This window comes from Pseudorca crassidens, chromosome 6 (genome assembly GCF_039906515.1).
Source record: "Pseudorca crassidens isolate mPseCra1 chromosome 6, mPseCra1.hap1, whole genome shotgun sequence".
NCBI classification, from domain to species: Eukaryota; Metazoa; Chordata; class Mammalia; order Artiodactyla; family Delphinidae; genus Pseudorca; species Pseudorca crassidens.
Window position 1 is genome coordinate 22,325,006 of NC_090301.1, and position 22,969 is coordinate 22,347,974.

Consider the following 22,969-nt stretch of genomic DNA (forward strand, 5'->3'; position numbering starts at 1 on the left):
TTCAGGACTGTGTACAATGTTTTCTTAACCCCAATTTAGAAACTCGAATCCATGCCCTGGACCATAACTTTGGTTGCAAGCTCCTACCTTATACTTCTCTGTCAGGTTCCTGGTACTCAGAAGTGAATCTTTACAAATTAAAGGAAAACTTTGAAATAGAAAACTGTGATAGAAACTGAGTTCTTTTCTACAGCACAATAAATAATCTACCTTAAAAATATAAGTAAATATAACTATGTATGTGTGTATATATGTGTTGTGATATGTCTATTATGTATATATTACATACGTATATGTAAAATACATGCATTCTGTATTATTTTGGTTTGAAAATAGTACTCTCTGGGGAATTCCCTGGTGGTCCAGTGGTTAGAGCTCTGTACTTCCAATGCAGGGGGGAGCGGGTTCGATCCCTGGTCAGGGAACTAAGATTCTACATGCTGCATGGCATGGCCAAAAAATAAATAAATAAATAAATAGTACTCTCTGAATGCATCTGTGGATGTCATCAGAAAACATCAAAACACAATAAAGAGTTTTTCTCAATAGAAGACATGAAAAGACATTTTTAACAATGAACCATTTTCTGTTTGGTAGCTCTGTGTCTTCATTTTGCAGGCATCTACTTTCAAAACTTAACTAGCTGGTCTTGGGGGTCAAAGTTACATAGTGGAAGATCACTGAACTTGGAAGCAGAAAATAAGGCTTTGAGTCTTCCAGTTCATATTCACTTGGGCCCAGTCCCTTAAACTCTCTGAGTCTTGTCATCTAGACTTCATTCAGCATTATATTTCCAGAATGTACTTTCTCACTGCCAGAACAGAAGAGGTATTCGATTATTCATTTTTTTATCAATTCTAAGAATGATTTTTTTTTCACATTTTAAAGCCTCTGAAATGGAGATGTATTTGATAGGCCGTCATAATTTATTTGGCAGTGATTTTTCTTTCTTGGTGGCATGTAAAATAATGACACATCTTAAAATTAGCAGTGTCCTAAATTTAAAGGAATATGGTCTGTTCGTGAGATGCGTTGATGGAAGCTGGTGTGGAATGAGTAGAATATTTCTAATGCCCCTGCTCAGCCTCCCTCCTCTGCCAACAGTTCTAAACTAACCTCCTCCTTTTTAAAGATGATAAATCTGAGCCCAGAAAGTGAGAGGTGACTTGATGAACACTATGGGCTAGTTAATGGTAGATCTGGGTCTAAAACTCAAGTGTCTGGACTTCTGACCAATTATTTTCCATGTCATAGCTACCTTCTCTGTCACAATTTTATTTTAGTAGCCTAGACTCCTAACAACTATTGAAGATGATGGTGGATAAACTCTTAGTTTACCAGCGACTCAAGATCACTTTTTAATATTACCATTTTAATATTTACTAAGATCTAAATCTGTCCATTCTCGTCTTCCTTTTCCCAACTGAATAAAAAAGGAAACAAACAAACAAAACATTTTTCCTTCTGTAATTGTTGTCACAGCTAGGCAGAGAAACCAGGTCACTTGCTAATTCAGTGAAGCCATTCACCTTTGAACTTGTTATCGTATGATTCTAGTAAACTCCTGTAACTTATTAAAGAAGTTTAGCACAAATACTGATGCCCAATAAGTTTATTGATAAAATTAAGCCTGTAGTTAAAAAACAAAACTATTTCAAAATGTCTTGCAATTGAGTTTTATTCTGCATTCCTTGCTTTTTAAAATTAAAATACTAAATCTGTACAAAAGTTGATTTTATATCACACCGAAGAGTTGTTTTTCACATTATGTTCTCAGTTTCGTGATTGGTTTCATCTATTTGTTCTAATATAAGTCATTTATGGGGACTTCATTGTTTATATTGTTTTGGAGACAAAATTTTGGAGTTGTCCTCTCTCTCAGTTCAGACAGGTAGCCTAAAATATCTGTGGTCGGCAGACAGATTACCAAGAATTATGCAAGAGTCTGTAGTCCTGTGGTGCTTCACTTGAGGCAATTTTTTATGTCTTCTTTTTTTTTTTTCTTTTTTTTTTTGCGGTATGTGGGGCTCTCTCTGTTGTGGCCTCTCCCGTTGCGGAGCACAGGCTCCGGACGCGCAGGCTCAGTGGCAATGGCTCACAGGCCTAGCCGCTCCGCGGCATGTGGGATCTTCCCTGACCGGGGCACGAACCCGTGTCCCCTGCATCGGCAGTCGGACGCTCAACCACTGCGCCACCAGGGAAGCCCTCTTCTTTTTTTTTGAATCCTAATTTATTCTTTTTTTTTTAGCATCTTTATTGGTGTATAATTACTTTACAATGTTGTGTTAGTTTCTGCTGTATAACAAAGTGAATCAGCTGTATGTATACATATATCCCCATATCCCCTACCTCTTGCGTCTCCCTCCCACCATCACTATCCACCCCTCTAGGTAGTCACAAAGCACTGAGTTGATATCCCCGTGCGATGCAGATGCTTCCCACTAGCTATCTATTTTACATTTCATAATATATATAAGTCCATGCCACTCTCTCACTTCGTCCCAGCTTAACCTTCCCCCTCCCCGTGTCCTCAAGTCCATTCTCTACGTCTGCATCTTTATTCTTGTCCTGCCACTAGGTTCTTCATAACCATTTTTATTTTTTTAAGATTCCATATATATGTGTTAGCATACAGTATTTCTTTTTCTCTTTCTGACTTACTTCACTCTGTATGACAGACTCTAGGTCCATCCACCTCACTACAAATAACTCAATTTCGTTTCTTTTCATGACTGAGTAATATTCCATTGTATATATCTGCCACATCTTCTTTATCCATTCATCTTTCGATGGACACTTAGGTTGCTTCCATATCCTGGCTATTGTAAATACAGCTGCAGTGAACATTGCGGTACATGACTCTTTTTGAATTATGGTTTTCTCAGGGTATATGCCCATTCGTGGAATTGCTGTGTCATATGGTAGTTCTAATTTTAGTTTTTTAAGGAACCTCCATACTGGTCTCCAGAGTGGCTGTATCAATTTACATTCCCGCCAACAGTGCAAGAGGGTTCCCTTTTCTCCACACCCTCTCCAGCATTTATTGTTTCTAGATTTTTCGATTATGGCCATTCTGACAGGTGTGAGGTGATACCTCATTGTAGTTTTGATTTGCATTTCTCTAATGATTAATGATGTTGAGCATCCTTTCATGTGTTTGTTGGCAATCTGTATATCTTCTTTGGAGAAATGTCTGTTTAGGTCTTCTGCCCATTTTTGGATTGGGTTGTTTGTTTTTTTGATATTGAGCTGCATGAGCTGCTTATAAATTTTGGAGATTAATCCTTTGTCAGTTGCTTCGTTTGCAAATATTTTCTCCCATTCTGGGGGCTGTCTTTTCATCTTGTTTATGGTTTCCTTTGCTGTACAAAAGCTTTTAAGATTCATTATGCCCCATTTGTTTATTTTTGTTTTTATTTCCATTTCTTTAGGAGGTGGTTCAAAAAGAATCTTGCTGTGATTTCTGTCACAGAGTGTTCTGCCTATGTTTTCCTCTAAGAGTTTTATAGTCTCTGGCCTTACATTTAGGTCTTTAATCCATTTTGAGTTCATTTTTGTGTATGGTGTTAGGGTGTGCTCTAATTTCATTCTTTTACATGTAGCTGTCCAGTTTCTTCAGCACCACTTATTGAAGAGGCTGTCTTTTCTCCATTGTATATTCTTGCCTCCTTTATCAAAGATAAGGTGACCTATGTGCATGGGTTTATCTCTAGGCTTTCTATCCTGTTCCATTGATCTATATTTCTGTTTTTGTGCCAGTACCATACTGTCTTGATGACTGTAGCTTTGTAGTATAGTCTGAAGTCAGGGAGCCTGATTCCTCCAGCTCTGTTATTCCTTCTCAAGATTGCTTGAGCTATATGGGGTCTTTTGTATTTCCATACAAATTGTGAAATTTTTTGTTCTAGTTCTGTGAAAAATGCCATTGGTAGTTTGACAGGGATTGCATTGAATCAGTAGGTTGCTTTGTGTAGTATAGTCATTTTCACAATGTTGATTCTTCCAGTCCAGGCACATGTTATATCTCTCCATCTGTTTGTATCATTTCTAATTTCTTTCATCAGTGTCTTATAGTTTTCTGCATACAGGTCTTTTGTTTCCTTAGGTAGGTTTATTCCTAGGTATTTTATTCTTTTTCTTGCAGTGGTAAATTTGAGTGTTTCCTTAATTTCTCTTTCAGATTTTTCATCATTAGTGTATAGGTATGCAAGAGATTTCTGTGCATTAATTTTGTATCCTGCTACTTTACCAAATTCATTGATTAGCTCTAGAAGTTTTCTGGTGGCATCTTAAGGATTCTCTATGTATAGTATCATATCATCTTCAAACAGTGACAGCTTTACTTATTCTTTTCCAATTTGGATTCCTTTTATTTCTATTTCTTCTCTGATTGCTGTGGCTAAAACTTCCAAAGCTATGTTCAATAATAGTGGTGAGAGTGGGCAACCTTGTCTTGTTCCTGATCTTACTGGAAATGGTTTCAGTTTTACACCATTGAGGACGATGTTGGCTGTGGGTTTGTCATATATGGCCTTTATTATGTTTAGGTAATTTCCCTCTATGCCTACTTTCTGGAGGGTTTTTATCATAAATGGGTGTTGAATTTTGTCAGAAGCTTTTTCTGCATCTATTGAGGTGATCATATGGTTTTTCTCCTTCTATTTGTTAATATGGTGTATGACATTGATTGATTTGTGTATATTGAAGAATCCTTGCATTCCTAGGATAAACCCCACTTGATCATGGTGTATGGTTCTTTTAATGTGCTGTTGCTAGTATTTTGTTGAGGATTTTTACATCAATGTTCATCAGTGATATTGGCCTGTAGTTTTCTTTCTTTGTGACCTCTTTGTCTGGTTTTGGTATCAGGGTGATGGTGGCCTCGTAGAATGAGTTTGGGAGTGTTCCTCCCTCTGCTATATTTTGGAAGAGTTTGAGAAGGATAGGTGTTAGCTCTTCTCTAAATGTTTGATAGAATTCGCCTGTGAAGCCATCTGGTCCTGGGCTTTTGTTTGTTGGAAGATTTTTAATTACAGTCTCAATTTCAGTGCTTGTGATTGGTAGTTTATATTTTCTATTTCTTCCTGGTTCAGTCTCAGAAGGTTCTGCTTTTCTAAGAACTTGTCCATTTCTTCCACGTTTTCCATTTTATTGGCACAGAGTTGCTTGTAGTAATCTCTCATGTCCTTTGTATTTCTGCAGTGCCAGTTGTTACATCTCCTTTTTCATTTCTAATTCTGTTGATTTGAGTGTTCTCCCTTCTTGATGAGTCTGGCTAAAGGTTTATCAATTTTGTTTATCTTCTCAAAGAACCAGCTTTTAGTTTTATTGATATTTGCTATTGTTCCCTTCATTTCTTTTTCATTTATTTCTGATCTGATCTTTATGATTTCGTTCCTTCTGCTAACTTTGGGGTTTTTTTGTTCTTCTTTCTCTAATTGCTTTAAGTGTAAGGTTAGGTTGTTTCTTTGAGATGTTTCTTGTTTCTTGATGTAGGATTGTATTGCTATAAACTTCCCTCTTAGAACTGCTTTTGCTGCATCCCATAGGTTTTGGGTCATCGTGTGTTCATTGTCATTTGTTTCTATGATTTTTTTGATTTCCACTTTGATTTCTTCAGTCATCTTTTGGTTATTAAGTAGTGTATTGTTTCGCCTCCATGTGTTTGTACTTTGTACAGAGTATTTCTTGTAATTGATGTCTAGTCTCATAGCGTTGTGGTCGGAAAAGATACTTGATATGATTTCAGTTTTCTTCAGTTTACCAAGGCTTGATTTGTGACCCAAGCTATGATCTATCCTGGAGAATGTTCCATGAGCACTTGAAAAGAAAGTGTATTCTGTTGTTTTTGACTGGAATATCCTATAAATATCAATTAATTCCATCTTTTTTAATGTATCATTTAAAGCTTGTGTTTCGTTATTTATTTTCATTTTGGATGATCTGACCTCTGGTGAAAGTGGGGTGTTATTATTATTATTATTGTGTTACTGCCGATTTCCCCTCTTATGGCTGTTAGCATTTGCCTTATGTATTGAGGTGCTCCTATGTTGGATGCATAAATATTTACAATTGTTATATCTTCTTCTTGGATTGATCCCTTGATCATTATGTAGTGTCCTTCTTTGTGTCTTGTATTAGTCTTTGTTTTAAAGTCTATTTTGTCTGATATGAGAATTGCTACTCCATCTTTCTTTTGATTTCCATTTTCATGGAATACCTTTTTCCATCCCCTCACTTTCAGTCTGTATGTGTCCCTAGGTCTGAAGTTAGTCTCTTGTAGACAGCATATATATGGATCTTGTTTTTGTATCCATTCATCCAGTCTATGTCTTTTGGTTGGAGCATTTACTCCATTTACATTTAAGGTAATTATCAATATGTATGTTCCTATTACTATTTTCTTAATTGTTTTCGGTTTGTTGTTTTAGGTCCTTTTCTCTTGTGTATCCTGCCTAGAGAAGTTCCTTTAGCATTTCTTGTAAAGGTGGTTTGGTGGTGCTGAATTCTCTTAGCTTTTGCTTGTCTGTAAAGGTTTTAGTTTCTCTGTTGAATCTGAATGATATCCCTGCTGGGCACAGTAATCTTGGTGGTAGGTTTTTCCCTTTCATCACTTTAAATATGTCCTGCCACTCCCTCTTGGATTGCAGAGCTTCTGCTGAAAGATCAGCTATTAACCTTAGGGGGATTCCCTTGTATCTTATTTGTCGCTTTTCCCTTGCTGCTTTTATTATTTTTTCTTTGTATTTAACTTTTTTTTTTTTTTTTTTTTTGCGGTACGTGAGCCTCTCACTGTTGTGGCCTCTCCTGTTGTGGAGCACAGGCTCCAGACGTGCAGGCTCAGCAGCCATGGCTCACAGGCCCAGCCGCTCTGCGGCATGTGGGATCCTCCCAGACCGGGCACGAACCTGCGTCCCCTGCATCGGCAGGCGGACTCTCAACCCCTGTGCCACCAGGGGAGCACTGTATTTAACTTTTGATAATTTGATTAATATGTGTTTTGGCGTGTTTCTCCTTGGATTTATCCTGTATGGGACTCTCTGCACTTCCTGGACTTGATTGACTTTTTCCTTTCCCATATTAGGGAAGTTTTCAACTATAATCTCCTCAAGTATTTTATAAGTCCCTTTCTTTTTCTCTTCTTCTTCTGGGACCCCTATAATTCGAATGTTGGTGCATTTAATGTTGTCCCAGAGGTCTCTGAGACTGTCCTCAATTCTTTTCATTCCTTTTTCTTTATTCTGTTCTGCACTAGTTATTTCTGCTATTTTATCTTCCAGGTCACTTATCTTTTCTTCTGCCTCACTTATTCTGCATTGATTCCTTCTAGAGAATTTTCAATTTCATTTATTGTGTTGTTCATCATTGTTTGTTTGCTCCTTAGTTCTTCTAGGTCCTTGTTAAATGTTTCTTGTATTTTCTCCATTCTATTTCCAAGATTTTGGATCATCTTTACTCTCATTATTCTGAAATCTTTTTCAGGTAGACTGCCTATTTCCTCTTCATTTGTTTGGTCTGGTGGGTTTTTACCTTGCTCCTTCATCTGCTGTGTGTTTCTCTGTCTTCTCATTTTACTTAACTTACTGTGTTTGGGGTCTCCTTTTCACAGGCAGGTTCGTAGTTCCTGTTGTTTTTGGTGTCTGCCCCCAGTGGTTAAGGTTGGTTCAGTGAGTTGTGTAGGCTTCCTGGTAGAGGGGACTCTGTGTTCTGGTGGATGAGGCTAGATCTTGTCTTTCTGGTGGGCAGGTCTGCGTCTGTTAGTGTGTTTTGGGGTGTCTGTGACCTTATTATAATTTTAGACAGCCTCCCTGCTAATGGGTGGGGCTGTGTTCCTGTCTTGGTAATTGTGTGTCATAGGGTGTCCAGTACTGTAGTTTGCTGGTCGTTGAATGGAACTGGATCTTAGCGTTGAGATGGAGATCTCTGGGAGAGCTTTCACCGTTTGATATTACGTGGAGCTGGGAGGTCTCTGGTGGATGAATGTCCTGAACTCGGCTCTCCCACCTCAGAGGTTCAGGCCTGACACTCAGCTGGAGCACCGAGACCCTGTCAGCCACATGGCTCAGAAGAAAAGGGAGAGGGCTTCCCTGGTGGTGCAGTGGTTGAGAGTCCGCCTGCTGATGCAGTGGACGTGGGTTCGTGCCCCGGTCCGGGAAGATCCCACATGCCGCGGAGCAGCTGGACCCGTGAGCCATGGCAGCTGAGCCTGCGCGTCTGGAGCCTGTGCTCCGCAACGGGAGAGGCCACAACAGTGAGAGGCCCGCGTACAGCAAAAAAAAAAAAAAGAAGAAGAAAAGGGAGAAAAATAAAATCAAGTTATTAAAATCAAAAATAATTATTAAAAATAAAAGAAATTAAAAAGTAGTTTAAAAAGAAGAAAGCACCCAAACCAAAAAACAATTCCACCAATGATAACAAGTGCTAAAAACTATACTAAAAACAAACAAACAAAAAAAAAACAACGGACCAACGGAACCCTATGACAAATGGTAAAAGAAAGCTATACAGACAACATCACACACAGAAGCATACACATACATACTCACAAAAAGAGAAAATGGAAATAAATATATATATTGTTGCTCCCAAAGTCCACCACCTCAGTTTTGGGCTGATTCGTTTTCTATTCAGGTATTCCACAGCTGCAGGGTACATCAAGTTGATTGTGGAGATTTAATCCACTGCTCCTGAGGCTGCTGGGAGAGATTTCCCTTTCTCTTCTTTGTTCACATGGCTCCTTGGGTTCAGCGTTGGATTTGGCCCCGTCTGTGCATGTAGGTCGCCTGAGGACGTCTGTTTCCACCCAGACAGGACGTTGTTAAAGGAGCAGCTGATTAGTGGGCTCTGGCTCACTCAGGCCGGGGGGAGGGAGAGGCACAGAGTGCGGGGTGAGCCTGTGGTGGCCGAGGCCGGCGTGACGTTGCGACAGCCTGAGGCGCACCGTGTGTTCTCCTGGGGAAGTTGTCCCTGGATCACGAGACTGTGGCAGTGGCAGGCTGCACAGGCTCCCAGGAGGGGAGGTGTGGATAGTGACCTGTGCTTGTACACAGGCTTCTTGGTGGCTGCAACAGCAGCCTTAGCGTCTCATGCCCGTCTCTGGGGTCTGCACTGATAGCCGCGGCTCATGCCCGTCTCTGGAGCTCATTTAGGCGGTGGTCTGAATCCCGTCTCCTTGTGCACCCTGAAACAATGGTCTCTTGCCTCTTAGACAGTTCCAGACTTTTTCCCAGACTCCCTCCCAGCTAGCTGTGGTGCAGTAGCCCCCTTCAGGCTGTGCTCAGGCAGCCAACCCCAGTCCTCTCCCTGGGTTCTGACCTCTGAAGCCCGAGCCTCAGCTCCCAGCCCCCGTCTGCCTTGGCGGGTGAGCAGACAGGCCTCTCGGGCTGTTGAGTGCTGGTCGGCACCGATCCTCTGTGTGGGAATCTCTCCACTTTGCCCTCCGCACCCCTGTTGCTGTGCTGTCCTCCATGGCTCTGCAGCCTCCCCCCCGCCACCTCTGTCTCTGCCAGTGAAGGGGCTTCCTAGTGTGTGGAAACCTTTCCTCCTTCACAGCTCCCTCCCAGAGATGCAGGTCCCATCCATATTCTTTTGTGTCTGTTTTTTCTTTTTTCTTTTGCCCTACCCAGGTACGTGGGGGAGTTGCTTGCCTTTTGGGAGGTCTGAGGTCTTCTGCCAGCGTTCAGCAGGTGTTCTGTAGGAGCTGTTCCATCTGTAGATGTATTTCTGGTGTATCTGTGGGGAGGAAGGTGATCTCCACGTCTTACTCTTCTGCCATCATGAACGTCTCCTGGCTGTTTCATTTTTGACTAATTATTTAGCCTCTTTATGCCTCTACTTTTTTCACAGTAAGTGGCATGGAAACCTTCCCACCCAGGTTCTCTTTTTCACTGTATGCAGCCAGGCAACTGTTCCTCAACCTCAGCTCTGTGAGAAAGGGGATATGTTTTCCTCCAAACTCCAGAACTCCACACCCCAGAGGCCCTCCTTTGGTCATGCTGCCTCTCCCCTTCTGCCTAGTTTATTCTTTTTTATATCTTCTCAGTACACACTATCCATCATACTAGTGAGAATTTGGAATATTCCAAGTAATGATCACAATATCCTTTATATCTTAACTAAAAACAATAACAGAAATTTCTATAATAGGATATAAAATTTGAGGTAGAAAATGTTATTATTTCTTAGTAACCAGTGCTTGACATTCTTGTTGAATTGAATGAAGACATTGCTGTCAAGTAAATATATGTATATTTATGATTTCTTTTCCTGACAGCATTAATGTCAATCCCTGTGCGTAAGCTTCTCTTGAATGTGACACATTTATCCACAATCTTACTTACTTATCCACAATCTCTTTCTTGTCATTATTTTCTGCCAAGAACTAGAACAGACTTTGACCACTGTGCAGAGGGGTTTTCCTGAGTAACACGTTATCAGATATTGATGAATTGCTTCAGCAGGTTTGGGGGGCTTGAGAAAAGTGACTCTGATTACAGAGCCAACACCTGAATCTGTCACCCTGAGGAGACACTAATGCCAGCCGTTCTCTGTGGGTGACCTTCCATTAGCAAGTTTGGTCTTGTTGATTATCTCGAATTTGGCAGTGAATCTGAATAATATATGGATGACTTACATAGTCTCATTGCCTTTTCTCTTTATGAATAACAGCTGTTCTCATGGCATAAAATCCTGAAGTTTAACACTGAAGTTTGATCTAGAATGTTAAGTAGTAAACACTTTTGGAAGCACCTAAGCTGATCTTTTTTGATAAAAAGCAGTGATCAGGGGCTTCCCTGGTGGTGCAGTGGTTGAGAGTCCGCCTGCAGATGCAGGGGATGTGGGTTCGTGCCCCAGTCCGGGAAGATCCCACATGCCTCTGAGCGGCTGGGCCCATGAGCCATGGCCGCTGAGCCTGCGCGTCCGGAGCCTGTGCTCCGCAACGGGAGAGGCCACAACAGTGAGAGGCCTGCATACCAAAAAAAAAAAAAAAAAAGCAATGATCAGTCTCCAACTTTTACCAACTCTTGGGAATAGAAATCTGATCTTGAGCCTTGAAAATTTCAAAATTATGGTGATCAACACCTTCAGTCCTTGTCTTCGGGTTTGCTAAATTATTTTTTAACAAGGCTATGAATGTAGAATTTTCTAGATATATAAATGTTTTATACTGAAGCTATCCATTGTCAGGGAAGGAAAACATATTTATACATGAAGTCAGCTGTATTTCATGTCCTTGATAGAGTCTTTGATGTTGTATATCCACCTTGTAAAATATAGTGACTTGCCTCCTACTGACATACATTGCTGTGGGGGGGGGCAATAGTTTTTGTGTAGGTCACATGAAATTAGGTGGTGAATATCAGCTTTGGGGTAGTTATATGGGTTCTGTAACTCCCCATTTAATTATATTCAAATAGGCATTACACTCAGTAAAAACGTCAAAATACAAATAACCAGAAAGTCACCAAAAAACTGGTGAATATCTCTGAAATGAAGTCATCAAACATGACACAGTAATTTCTCAAATGGGGTGGGGTGCAGGGAAAGAGTTGCTAAAATAAGATCTGTGAGGTCTTTTTTTTTTTTTTCTTGCGTTATGCGGGCCTTTCACTGTTGTGGCCTCTCCCGTTGGGGAGCACAGCCTCCGGACGCACAGGCTCAGCGGCCATGGCTCACGGGCCCAGCCACTCCGCAGCATGTGGGATCTTCCCGGACCGGGACACGAACCCGCATCCCCTGCATCAGCAGGCAGACTCTCAACCGCTGCGCCACCAGGGAAGCCCAATCTGTGAGGTCTTTTTCACACCAAAATGTAGTTTTCTTTTCAATGATAGATACATAGCAATTGGAGAAAACTTTCCATAGTCAATCTTCACTCCATGCTGATTTTTTTTACTTTGACCCACACATTTATTCCTATGGAAACATAGATTGTGTCTTTACTGCAAAGGGTGGCAGGGTCTGGGAGGAGAGAAGTAGTAGGAGAGAAGAGGGTGAGGAAAACGGCAAAGTTAGGAGGAAAAGTCACAGGATTTCCACAGTGGTGATTAGCTTAAGGCCCACAGCTTAGACTCTTGCCAGTCAGGTAGCTGTTTCCATGGTAACAACTGGAGCAGCAGAGTTATCAAAATGTAATGAGTTGCAAAGGCAAAAAGTAAAATTCACAATTTTGCTTGTAGAGCAAAAGATTTGGCACGTTCCCTTTTTTTTTTTCCTGGACAAGTTAGGTTTAAATTGGGGGGCATTGAAAATCCTTGATTTTACAAAAAAAGTACTGGATTATAAAGCTGTTAGTGGAACATTTCTTTTGTTCTTTTTTTAAATGGAATTTACATTCATAAGCTTAACATTAAGAGTTGTTAAAACTAGAAACCAGGTACAAATTCAAGTCACCAAATTCAAGACACCCAAGGTCCTAGGGACTTCAGATCTTTCAGAATCCGTTTGAGTTAATGCACAAACATGCTGGTCTGTTTTTCTACCTTGGTGGAATGCCTTGGTCTCTAGGGATATCACTGGGTTACTAAAGAATATCAACTGAGAGAGAGAGAGGTATAGATTACCTGAGATACATGAGTTCATTTTGGGTTCATGGACATCTTTTTGGAAAACAAAGATGACAAACCTGACCTAAGCTGTTGGGGATTTTAAGGAGGGGAATGTTATGTCAAAAGGCAGAAAGTCCCCCTTCAAAGTTTGCTTGTTTTAAATTCTTAGGAATCAGGTCTATTCTATTTATCTCGGGAATATGAATACTGATTGTGTTGTTCATTCATGTTTAGTAAAAATATTATGGAGTTTTATTACCTCAGTCCCTACATTGAATTTGAAGTAAACCATGGGTTTTCACCAGCTTGAAATGTTCATGCCTGCACAAATGTCAAATTCATGTTGTAAAATTCTGCAGGGGATACCGTAAATTTTGATGATCTATTCTAAACTAGTTTAATCTGGAGACATCACTTAGATACCAGTTATAAAATGAAGTTGTCAATAAACAAAACAAACCTCACCATCCAAATCATTCATTATATTGGGGCACTCTGGGAATATACGATCTAAGATAGACTGGAATAAATGGTCGTATTAATTTCACATAGCAAGCATGGACAAATACTAGACTTAGATAAATCATTAAAATGCTTGGTTCCATGTGTATGAAGAGTCTCATGGACAGTTTGGAATGATACAGGAATAATTGTTATTTAAGTGTATATTAGCTTAAGAAGGAGCTAACACTTTTTCCTTTTTTCAGTACATGAAGATGATGGGTGTAAACTCCTGCAGCCACTTTTTTGCCTGGATTATAGAGAGTGTTGCATTTTTACTGGTTACCATCATCATCCTCATCATTATACTCAAGTTTGGCAATATTCTTCCAAAAACAAATGGGTTCATTTTGTTCCTGTATTTTTCGGACTATAGCTTCTCAGTTCTTGCCATGAGCTACCTTATCAGTGTCTTCTTCAACAACACCAACATTGCAGCTCTGATTGGAAGCCTCATCTACATCATTGCCTTTTTTCCATTTATTGTTCTGGTTACAATTGAGAATGAGTTGAGCTGTATAATAAAAGTATTCATGGTGAGTCAGCTGTCACAACTGAATGGCCAGGGTGTGAAAGGAGTGGACCTTTTTTGGTGGTCTTGGCTCTCCAACTGAGAATACACTTATCTAAATGTAAAAGTTCAGTGTTTGCAAAATATAAGTAACTGTCCTGATGAGAGTCAGTTACATTATTGTCTACCATACAAGTGTAAGACTATGAAAAGAAAACTTTTTCTCCACGGTTTCTAAAACTATAATATGTGATGCTACTATAAGATAGTACCTGAAGAAAGAACAGTAAGAATGTAGTACATCAGGTTTTGAAGATCATCAAGAATTCTGACTTCTCTTTGGCCCAATTCCTTAAATATCTTAGAGCCTCTATAGCTGGCATTGTTCTCATAAATGAATAATTCTCATGGTTTTTATGACATATAATATAACATACAGGCATAAAGACAAATACGCTGAGAGCATATAATCAACTTTGAATTCTTTCCTGCTTTTTCAATTAAAGTACTAAATTAATTTAAGAATTTTAACAAAAGCATTAAGTTTACTGACTTTGAAATTTGGAAAGCAGAAGTAAAGCTCATCATTGACTGCGAGCCATGTTAAAACTTTGCTGTTTATGGAAATAGAAAGTGATAAATAACTTTCATTTGACATTGACCACCTTGAGTTTAAACAACATCTAAATTTTTAATTTGTTGCATTATTAGTAGTCAATTGACAGTATATTTTCGTGCATAAAACTTCGATCACTTGAAGTCAATCTCTGAAGTACAAACATCTTCTGGCCCCTAACATTTCATTTGATATTAGCCTTAACATTGCATTACCCTATTATTAGTGGTTTTATAAATTGCTAAGCAACATTTAATAAGTTTAGATATATATATTTTGGATTTTTGATAAATATTTTTCAAATTATAATTTTACTGCTTTTGTTTTCTGCTATTTCCTCTCCTATTCTTCCAGAGTTGTAGCATGCTTGGTAAGGGACCTCTGTGATTTTAAATATGCTTAGAGAGTTAACGTCAGTTTTATCTATATAAGTGCCCAAAGTTTTAAGTATGTTAAGATCCCTCTGGGCGAAATGTGTGAAATCTACAAGAACTATCATTGCCATTGATTTTCTTCACAGAACCTGCTGTCCCCAACAGCTTTCAGCTATGCAAGTCAGTACATTGCACGATATGAGGAGCAGGGCATTGGTAGGTTCACTTCCTTTACAACTGGATTTTATCTTTCACACCTGCAATATGTCTCACAAAAAGAATAAATCTATGTGTTCACTTCTTAGGTCTTCAGTGGGAAAATATGTACAGTTCCCCAGTTCAGGATGACACCACTTCGTTTGGCTGGCTATGCTGTCTAATCCTAGCCGACTCTTTCATTTATTTCCTTATTGCTTGGTATGTCAGGAACGTTTTCCCAGGTACAAACATGCTTCCTATAGATACATGCTTTTTTATGGTAATAAATTATATTTATTATAAATCTGCTAATATATATTTTCTAATATTTTTCTTTGCCACATATCATCTCCAAAAAGAAACACTGAAATCCCAAAACTAAACAAAATTTTCCAGGAGGAGATAATGCACTGTTGAGTTTTTTCTCTGATGTTCCTTTAAAGGATAGCGTGAATTAAGGAGCATGGAATCCAGTCTTTCCAAATGGGAGAACAAGATATCATAAGGCAAAAATCAAGTCTCCTAATTCTAAGGAGAGCTTATCCGGTTCTAATGGAACAAGACTGGTGGGATTCCCCTCCTAGGTCTCAAGTGGTTAAAACTTCAACATGATCAGGAGTTTTTCCACTAAGTCTTATTTATATTTGTACGTTTTTGATGCTATAAATGAATAAAAGACTATTATTCTATTCCAGTTACATAAAATTTCTGTAAAAGAGAGGTATATAGAGACAAAGCAGATCAGTGATTGCCTGTAACTTGGGTTGAAAGTAGGGATTATCTGCAAAGGGCATGGGAGAAAGTTTTGGAGTTATTGGAATTTTTGGATTGTGGTTATGGTTGCACAACTTTATTTACTAAAAATCGTCTCACTCTACACTTACAATGATTAAATTTTATGGTATGTAACTATACCCAATGAAGCTGTTTAAGAAAGAAAGAATTTTTTAAAAGGCTATCTTTTTTACTTTACTTTGGAAACTGAGACCACAAAAAAATAAAAATACTTCCTGAACGCTGTATAGTAAGTACTCTGTTATTTAGCTTCTGATGCTTAATATTAGCAATCAATTAATTACTTTTCCTAATACAATTACTTTTCCTAATACAATTTTTCCTAATACTTTTTCCTAATACTTTTCCTAATACAATTACTTTTCCTAATACATTTTTGTTACAGGTACATATGGTATGGCAGCTCCATGGTATTTTCCATTCCTTCCTTCCTATTGGAAGGAGCGGTTGGGATGCGCAGAAGTGAAGCATGAGAAAAGCAATGGCCTTATCTTTACTAATATCATGATGCAGAACACCATCCCATCTGCCAGTAAGACAAGTAGGTCAACAACATGCATTATTATGAGAGAAGTGATATAAAATTTACATGACTAGTGATTTTAATTATCTTTTTCTAAATGGCAAAATTATCCTTTTAGTCATGGATGAATATGTCTACACATATGTGTTGGGACTCTTAGAGAGATTAAATTGTGGCTTTTTCTGAGCTCATTAGCCCAGTTGGTTAGCATATGGTGCTAATTAGGCCAAGATTGCAGATCCCTTTGTGTTCCAGTTAGATTCACACAGAGAGAAACTTTGTTCCTTGGCGCCAGTCTGCACCCCTCACCTCAGCCGTCTGTCACTAGTCATAAGGAGTAACCAAGTAACAAGTATGGATAATTTAGCCTAACCCGTCAGCAACACTGAACACACAGTTTAAGGCTCATGTTTTACTGACATTGGGTGAGCAGTGTCAGCTTCATAAAGTAAGGATGACCCATATAAGTGGTCCTTCTGTGATGCCTGAAGGAAATGTGGAGAGTAATTAATGAACCGATTCTATAAACCACAGATCTGAGCGAGCCTTGTCACTGTAGACATTTATTCTGTAAGTAGATATCATCCTGTCCAATTGGAGGACCAAGCCTTAAAATTGTGTTTTGAGTATTTGAGATCTGTGGAATAAAGGAGAATTCATTATTATGATACTATATTCTGAGACTCCTTTTTCTGACAGGGAAGGGCAATATAAACCTTAGAGTGTGTTTCCACGCCCTCATTCATTTTTGAAACAAGTGAGAAGGCTGAAGACTATAGTAGATCATTTATTCCTGGAATGATTTTTTACTTTGAGGCTTGTGCTTTTATAGTCTTCAATTTTTAATTAATGAAAAGTCTAACTCTAGCTTCATTTATCTTCCTTGTGAGCTTACAAGTCTTTTCTTAATTTCTTTCCAGGTCCTCAATACGTGTTTCCCTCCAACACTGAGTCTGAACCTAAAGATCTCACAGTTGGGGTTGCCCTGCATGGGGTCACAAAGAACTATGGCTCAAAAATTGCTGTTGCTAACCTCAGTCTGAACTTTTATGAAGGACATATTACTTCATTGCTGGGGCCCAATGGCGCTGGGAAAACTACTACCATGTATGTTACTTTTCAACACTTAGGTGTCATGGAAGCATATTACTTAATGTTTCCTCACTTCTTTCATAAATATAAAGTTGTTACAACTCCCAGATGGATTAAGATAGCTCAAGTTGTTTCCTGGAAAATGGAGTCCAAGTCAAAGGTCCGAATTGTGAGCTCAAAGTCCAGATCAGACCCACCAGATAGGTTTATTTGCTCTACCTAATATTGGCACACTGGTACTTCTTAAAATTTCTAATTTCAGTGCCAGCATTTAAAAATGGGAGAGTTCGCCAATACATATAAATATTCCTGCTATCTCTTAGATAATAGGAAGTTCTGGCAACATTGGATCTACAGGCTTCGGTAGAGACAATTGTTTGGGGCTTGTTAGTGACTGTTCTCAAAGGGGCCATCTACTTTCTGGTTCATCCCTGGTCCCCACCTATCTTTACTGCCTCATACATTCAGTCTATTTCATTTCTTTGCATTTTTATCCTGGCCCATGTACCACTTCGGGTTCACAAACCTTGGTATAAACACACTCAGCCCCAGCCACTCTATTACAGAGAGCCCTTACCTTGATTCCTGAAGAAAGAAAAGGATCACCAGCTATCAGATATAGATCAGAAAGGCCACAAGTGGTACGTGGGCTGCTCTTTCTCTCTCTTCAGTTAACTAGCATTTTCCTGTATCCTAATGGAGAAGATTCAAATGTTTTTAAAGTGACATTCTGTTGAATTTTTTTCTGTGACTCACCTCCAGTGCTCTACTAGGCTTAGCTTGGAGTCAGCTCTAAGATGCTGTTGGTGCTTTAGGCCTTATTTGAGAACAAGTGTCTGTTGTTGGATATGCTATTTGCTATCATCATGAGTAAGCTCAGTGACTGCCAGAACATATACAAATTAATCTTTAGTAAATAAAAGGGGACAAAGGAAAGTTATGAAATGAGTGAACATGCAGCTACTCTCATTTATATGACCTGTTTCAATTCAGAGTTGGCTTTCTAGTAAGAATACAATGCTTAAAATGTAAGATTTCTAACAGGTAACAAGAGGACAATGAAGAAAAGTGATGGAGAAGGATTTTGAAGAGGCTATAATTTTAGCTGAGAAAGTCCCCATTTCAGTTTTCTGAATATAAAGAAATATGTTATTTGATTTTAATGTGTATTTATGGGAAGAATTACATATTATATTGATTCCCTATTTAATCCACAATAGTCATTTAAGATCTATTACGTGCAAGACACTAGTTAGGTACTGAGGGTGGTGAGATAACAAGTCCTTTCCCTGACCTCATGGAGCTTACATTTTAGTGGAGAAGATGGATATTAAATAACTTCCCAGTTTACGGACCATCTGAAATATGAGGAGTTTGTAGGTGAGAATATTTTCGTCACAGGGTAGAGTAAGGGACTTAAGATGACCAAAGTTCATGTGGAAAACAGAAATTTGAGGCTTAATTGCGTATGGGTACTACCTGATGCCAGGGAAGTGCAGGAGTTTGCTCAAGGAGGGAGTGCATTTGCAGTTAAAAAGCGCAACCATTTCTGTCATTGCTACCACCATCACCCCACCACTATCATCATCATCATCACATAGTGTTTCTATCACACTCTAAATTATTGGAGGCATAAAAGTAATTTTAATTTTTATTCCCAATTAATCCCATTGACCTGGCCTGGGAAGATACACTGTAACATTTTTTGCTAACAACTGAGATACATTTAGTCCTAAAATCTAACTCAGAGTTTTGATTCACACCTAATTTATGGTTTCTTCATTCCCAGCTCACTGTTGACTGGGCTGTTTGAGGCCTCAGCAGGTACCATCTTGGTTTATGGAAAAGATATCAAAACAGATCTCCACACCGTGAGGAAGAACCTGGGGGTCTGCATGCAACATGATGTCCTGTTCGGTTACCTCACTACCAAGGAGCACCTCCTCTTATACGGCTCCATCAAAGCTCCTCACTGGACTAAAAAGCAGCTGCACGAGGAAGTAAAAAGGTCAAATATGACAGCAATGAGAACATGCGTGGGTAACTCCTCTCAAAAAGAGGTCAAGGTCTAGTAATAATACCAGTAGGAGACAGTTTCTCAGGAAACAATTGTTTTTAGTTTTTCTACTTTTCTAGTATCGTATACATTTAAGGGCATTATCCTCACTGGCCAGTTATTATACTGGAATTGTTTACCTGTCTTCATCTCTGACTCCCATATTACCCCCAATCCTCTGTTTCTAACCTCTGAGGCTACCATACTGGTCTTTTTTCTTTCTTGCCTGCCTCGGGTCTTAGTTGTGGCACACGGGCTTCTCTCTAGTTGTGGCGTGTAGGTTTTCTCTCTCTAGTTGTGGCACATGGGCTCCCGGGCATGTGGGCTCTGTAGTTTGCAGCATGCAGGCTCTCTCGTTGAGGCACGCAAGCTCAGTAGTTGTGGCACATGGGCTTCGTTGCCCTGCGGCATGTGAGATCTTAGTTCCCCGACCAGGGATCGAACCTGCATCCCCTGCATTGGAAGGTGGATTCTTTACCACTGGACCACTAGGGAAGTCCCTACCATACTGGTCTTAACTGGACTCCTGGCTTCTACTTTCCCTTGTACAGTCTATTCAAAGAGCAGACAAGGTGACCTTTTTAAACTGCAGATCAGACCAGGTCACTCCTTTGTCAAAACCCTCTTATGGCTTCTCACCACACTCTGTGAAACTCAGGAATGTTCTTACCAAGGCCTATGAGGCACTTCCTGACCTGCTTCCAATCCTTTTGATCTTATTTCCTTCTGCTTTTTCCCCATTCACTCTGCTCTAGGCACGCTCACCCAGGTGCACACTTAGTTATGCTAGGCCTGCTCCAGCCTCAGAACTTCCCATGTACCCTCTACTTAGAGCAGCCTTCCCCAGACAGCCCTTTGACTTACTCCTCCACCTTACTGGTCTCTGCTCAAATGTCAGCTTCTCTGAGGGGACTACCATGTGTAGAATAGATGCCTGAAATAGCATATCCCAGGCACTCATCTCATATACCCTGTATTTTTTTTTAATCACACTTATCATGAAATAGCATATTATAAACTTACTTGGGAATGTGTTTATCTACTGAATTTCCCCAGCGTTCCTCCTGATATACACACCTACTAGAACATAATCTCCTAATGGGTTAGGAATGTTATTGGCTCAGTGCTTTTCCACGGCACCTAAAACACAGTCTGGCAGAAAACAGGCAGGTACTCTATAAATATTTGTCAAACGAATGAATAAAATAATGAGCCATGTATTCCTTATGTGGTTTTCTGGGTATTAGTTTTATACCGCCAGCTAGATGATAAGTAACAGAAAACTGTATCATGGATCTTCAATAGTTTACCTTGCTGAGCACATAATAGTTGCTTAGTGAATACCTCTCATTTAGGGTGCTTTTTGTATTTTTCCATTGTTCACATTTTCTGTCTGTAAAAAAATAACCACTATATATCATTTTTTAAGGACTTTAAAAGATACTGGACTATATAGCCATCGTCATAAGAGAGTTGGAACATTGTCAGGAGGAATGAAGAGGAAGTTATCCATATCCATAGCTCTTATTGGAGGATCAAGGGTGGTAATTTTAGATGAACCATCCACTGGAGTTGACCCATGCTCTCGCCGAAGTATATGGGATGTTATATCCAAGAACAAAACTGGTATGAGTATCTTCTTACAACTTCGCCAAGCAACAGTCATAATTTTGCCCTCTGGGATGCACGCAAAGAAGTTAAAGCCTTTTCTGTTTATAATCTCCATTAAAGATCTAAGGTGTGCTCTTCCTTTTGTGAGGTCTTCTCTTCTCCCAGCTAAATTCCTGGATCAGTTAGTTAATATCTATGTAGTGCCCACTGTGAATTGAGCACTTAACTGGCCCTTTTGAGAGCATGCAAATCCAATAGAAGTTCCAAATTCTGCCTAGAGGAGCTTAGAATCTAATTAGAGATACCAAACATACACAAATGAAAATAAACTGAAAACACACTAAATAAGTGCTAACAGGATGTGAAGCAAAGGAGCAATCAGAGTGGAGTGGCTTAATCAGAGAAGAATATTCAAAAAGTCTTTAAAATTACTGCTTTTTCATAGTGAAGGGAGGGAGGGAGAGAGAGAGACAGAAAGAAAGAGAGAGAAGGGAAGTGACAGAAAGAAAGAGAGAGAATGGAAGTGAAGCCAAGGGGACAGACTAAGGGATTAGGAAGAGTTGCCCCCCCCTGCAGAGTGTGGACACTCAGCCTTACAGCATAAGCGATATGTATTTGCTGCCAATTTATAAGAAAAACATTTAGGAATACCCCGTCCGCATTTCTCAGTTTGAAAGCTCATTCTGATCAGTTTTTCAGTTAGCCCATAAAACGTGACTCTCCTCCTCATAAATCACAGGATTTACTTGTGCTAACTCAGTACATCCTGGGAACTGCAGCTTCACTTTTCATTCTTGGTTGTTCTCCTCTGTATTTTCAAGCCAGAACAATCATTCTGTCGACACACCACTTGGACGAGGCTGAAGTGCTGAGTGACCGCATCGCCTTCCTGGAGGAGGGTGGGCTGCGCTGCTGCGGGTCACCATTTTATCTCAAGGAAGCCTTTGGGGACGGGTATCACCTCACACTCACCAAGAAAAAGGTTTGTAGGAGAGAAAACATACCTCATTATGGGACCGTAAATTAAGTTTTGTATGAAACAGAAGCAGAATGTGTCCAACTTTATTCATTGCTAAAATTAATCTGTTAGGGTCATGTTTCTCAAACTGAGCGAGTATCAGAACCACTGAAGGTCTTTTGTTAGACCCAAATTTCTGGCTCCACCCCCAAGAGTCTCTGATTCGGTAAATCTGGCACGAGGCTCCAGAATTTGCTGCATTTCTGCCAAGGTCCACATCAGCCCATGTGCTGCTGCTCCTACTGGTCTGGGATTGCACACTGAGAACCAATGTGCTCGATGAAAGAAAGGTCTGTACTAAGGTTACTGATGGAGGATCAGCCTGTTAGTTTCCCTAGCATTTCAGCCTCTAAGGCTAAAAATTAGGTTTTCCGCTCTATAAAAAGCAAATGAAGAGAACATGCAGTCATGTAATCACTTTCTGATCAGTATTCCTTGAATGGCAATGTGGAGATTAATTCAGACAGGCCAGTGGTGCTTTCACATCTTGGAAGAACAAAAGTGCTTACTAAGGCTCCCTGGACCACCTAAAATAGCATAGGTATCAACACTGTGCCAGAGGTATATGCTATTAGGAAGGTTTTGACCACTATCATTTATTTTATATCTGATCGTCCGGATGTGACTTCCAAAATATAAAAGAGTAGTTCATTGTTATATTCATTAATTCATTCGAAAACTTACGTATTAGGTGCATACGATGTCTTAATATGTGCCCAAGACACTGTTCTAGGTGCTGCGGATACAGCAGTGAACTGATGATATTAAGATCTCTGCCCTCATGGAGTTTATATTCTGATGGGGTGTGGGGAATTCAGGTGGTAAAACTGATAAATATATTATTTAGAATATTAGCAGGTGATAAAGGCTGTGGGTAGAATAAAGCAGAGGAAGGGGCATGGGGAGTGCTGGGCGGTGCCATTTTAAGTAGGGTAGTAAGAGAAGGGGTCTCTGAGAAGGTGACAGTTGAGCCAAGAGTTGAGGCCAGGCAGAGAGTGAGCCATGCCACTATCTGGGGCAAAGGAACAATTGCAAAGGCCCTGAGGAGGAAGCATGCCTGAGCCTGAAGCGTCGGACGACAGAAGGAGTCTGTTGTCACTAGGGTGGGGCACATACATAAGAGGGA

General features: G+C 39.7%; 1 protein-coding gene across 1 annotated transcript in view; it reads left to right on the forward strand.

The window, feature by feature from the left end:
* Positions 1-22,969, forward strand: part of ABCA12 (ATP binding cassette subfamily A member 12) — a 187,779-nt gene that overhangs the window by 124,585 nt on the left and 40,225 nt on the right. Inside the window, exons 24-31 of the mRNA XM_067740694.1 lie at positions 13,256-13,585; positions 14,697-14,766; positions 14,856-14,990; positions 15,929-16,084; positions 16,987-17,173; positions 18,948-19,166; positions 20,644-20,840; positions 21,647-21,807. Coding sequence (XP_067596795.1) covers positions 13,256-13,585; positions 14,697-14,766; positions 14,856-14,990; positions 15,929-16,084; positions 16,987-17,173; positions 18,948-19,166; positions 20,644-20,840; positions 21,647-21,807 — 1,455 coding nt within the window. The remainder of the gene's footprint in view (positions 1-13,255; positions 13,586-14,696; positions 14,767-14,855; positions 14,991-15,928; positions 16,085-16,986; positions 17,174-18,947; positions 19,167-20,643; positions 20,841-21,646; positions 21,808-22,969) is intronic.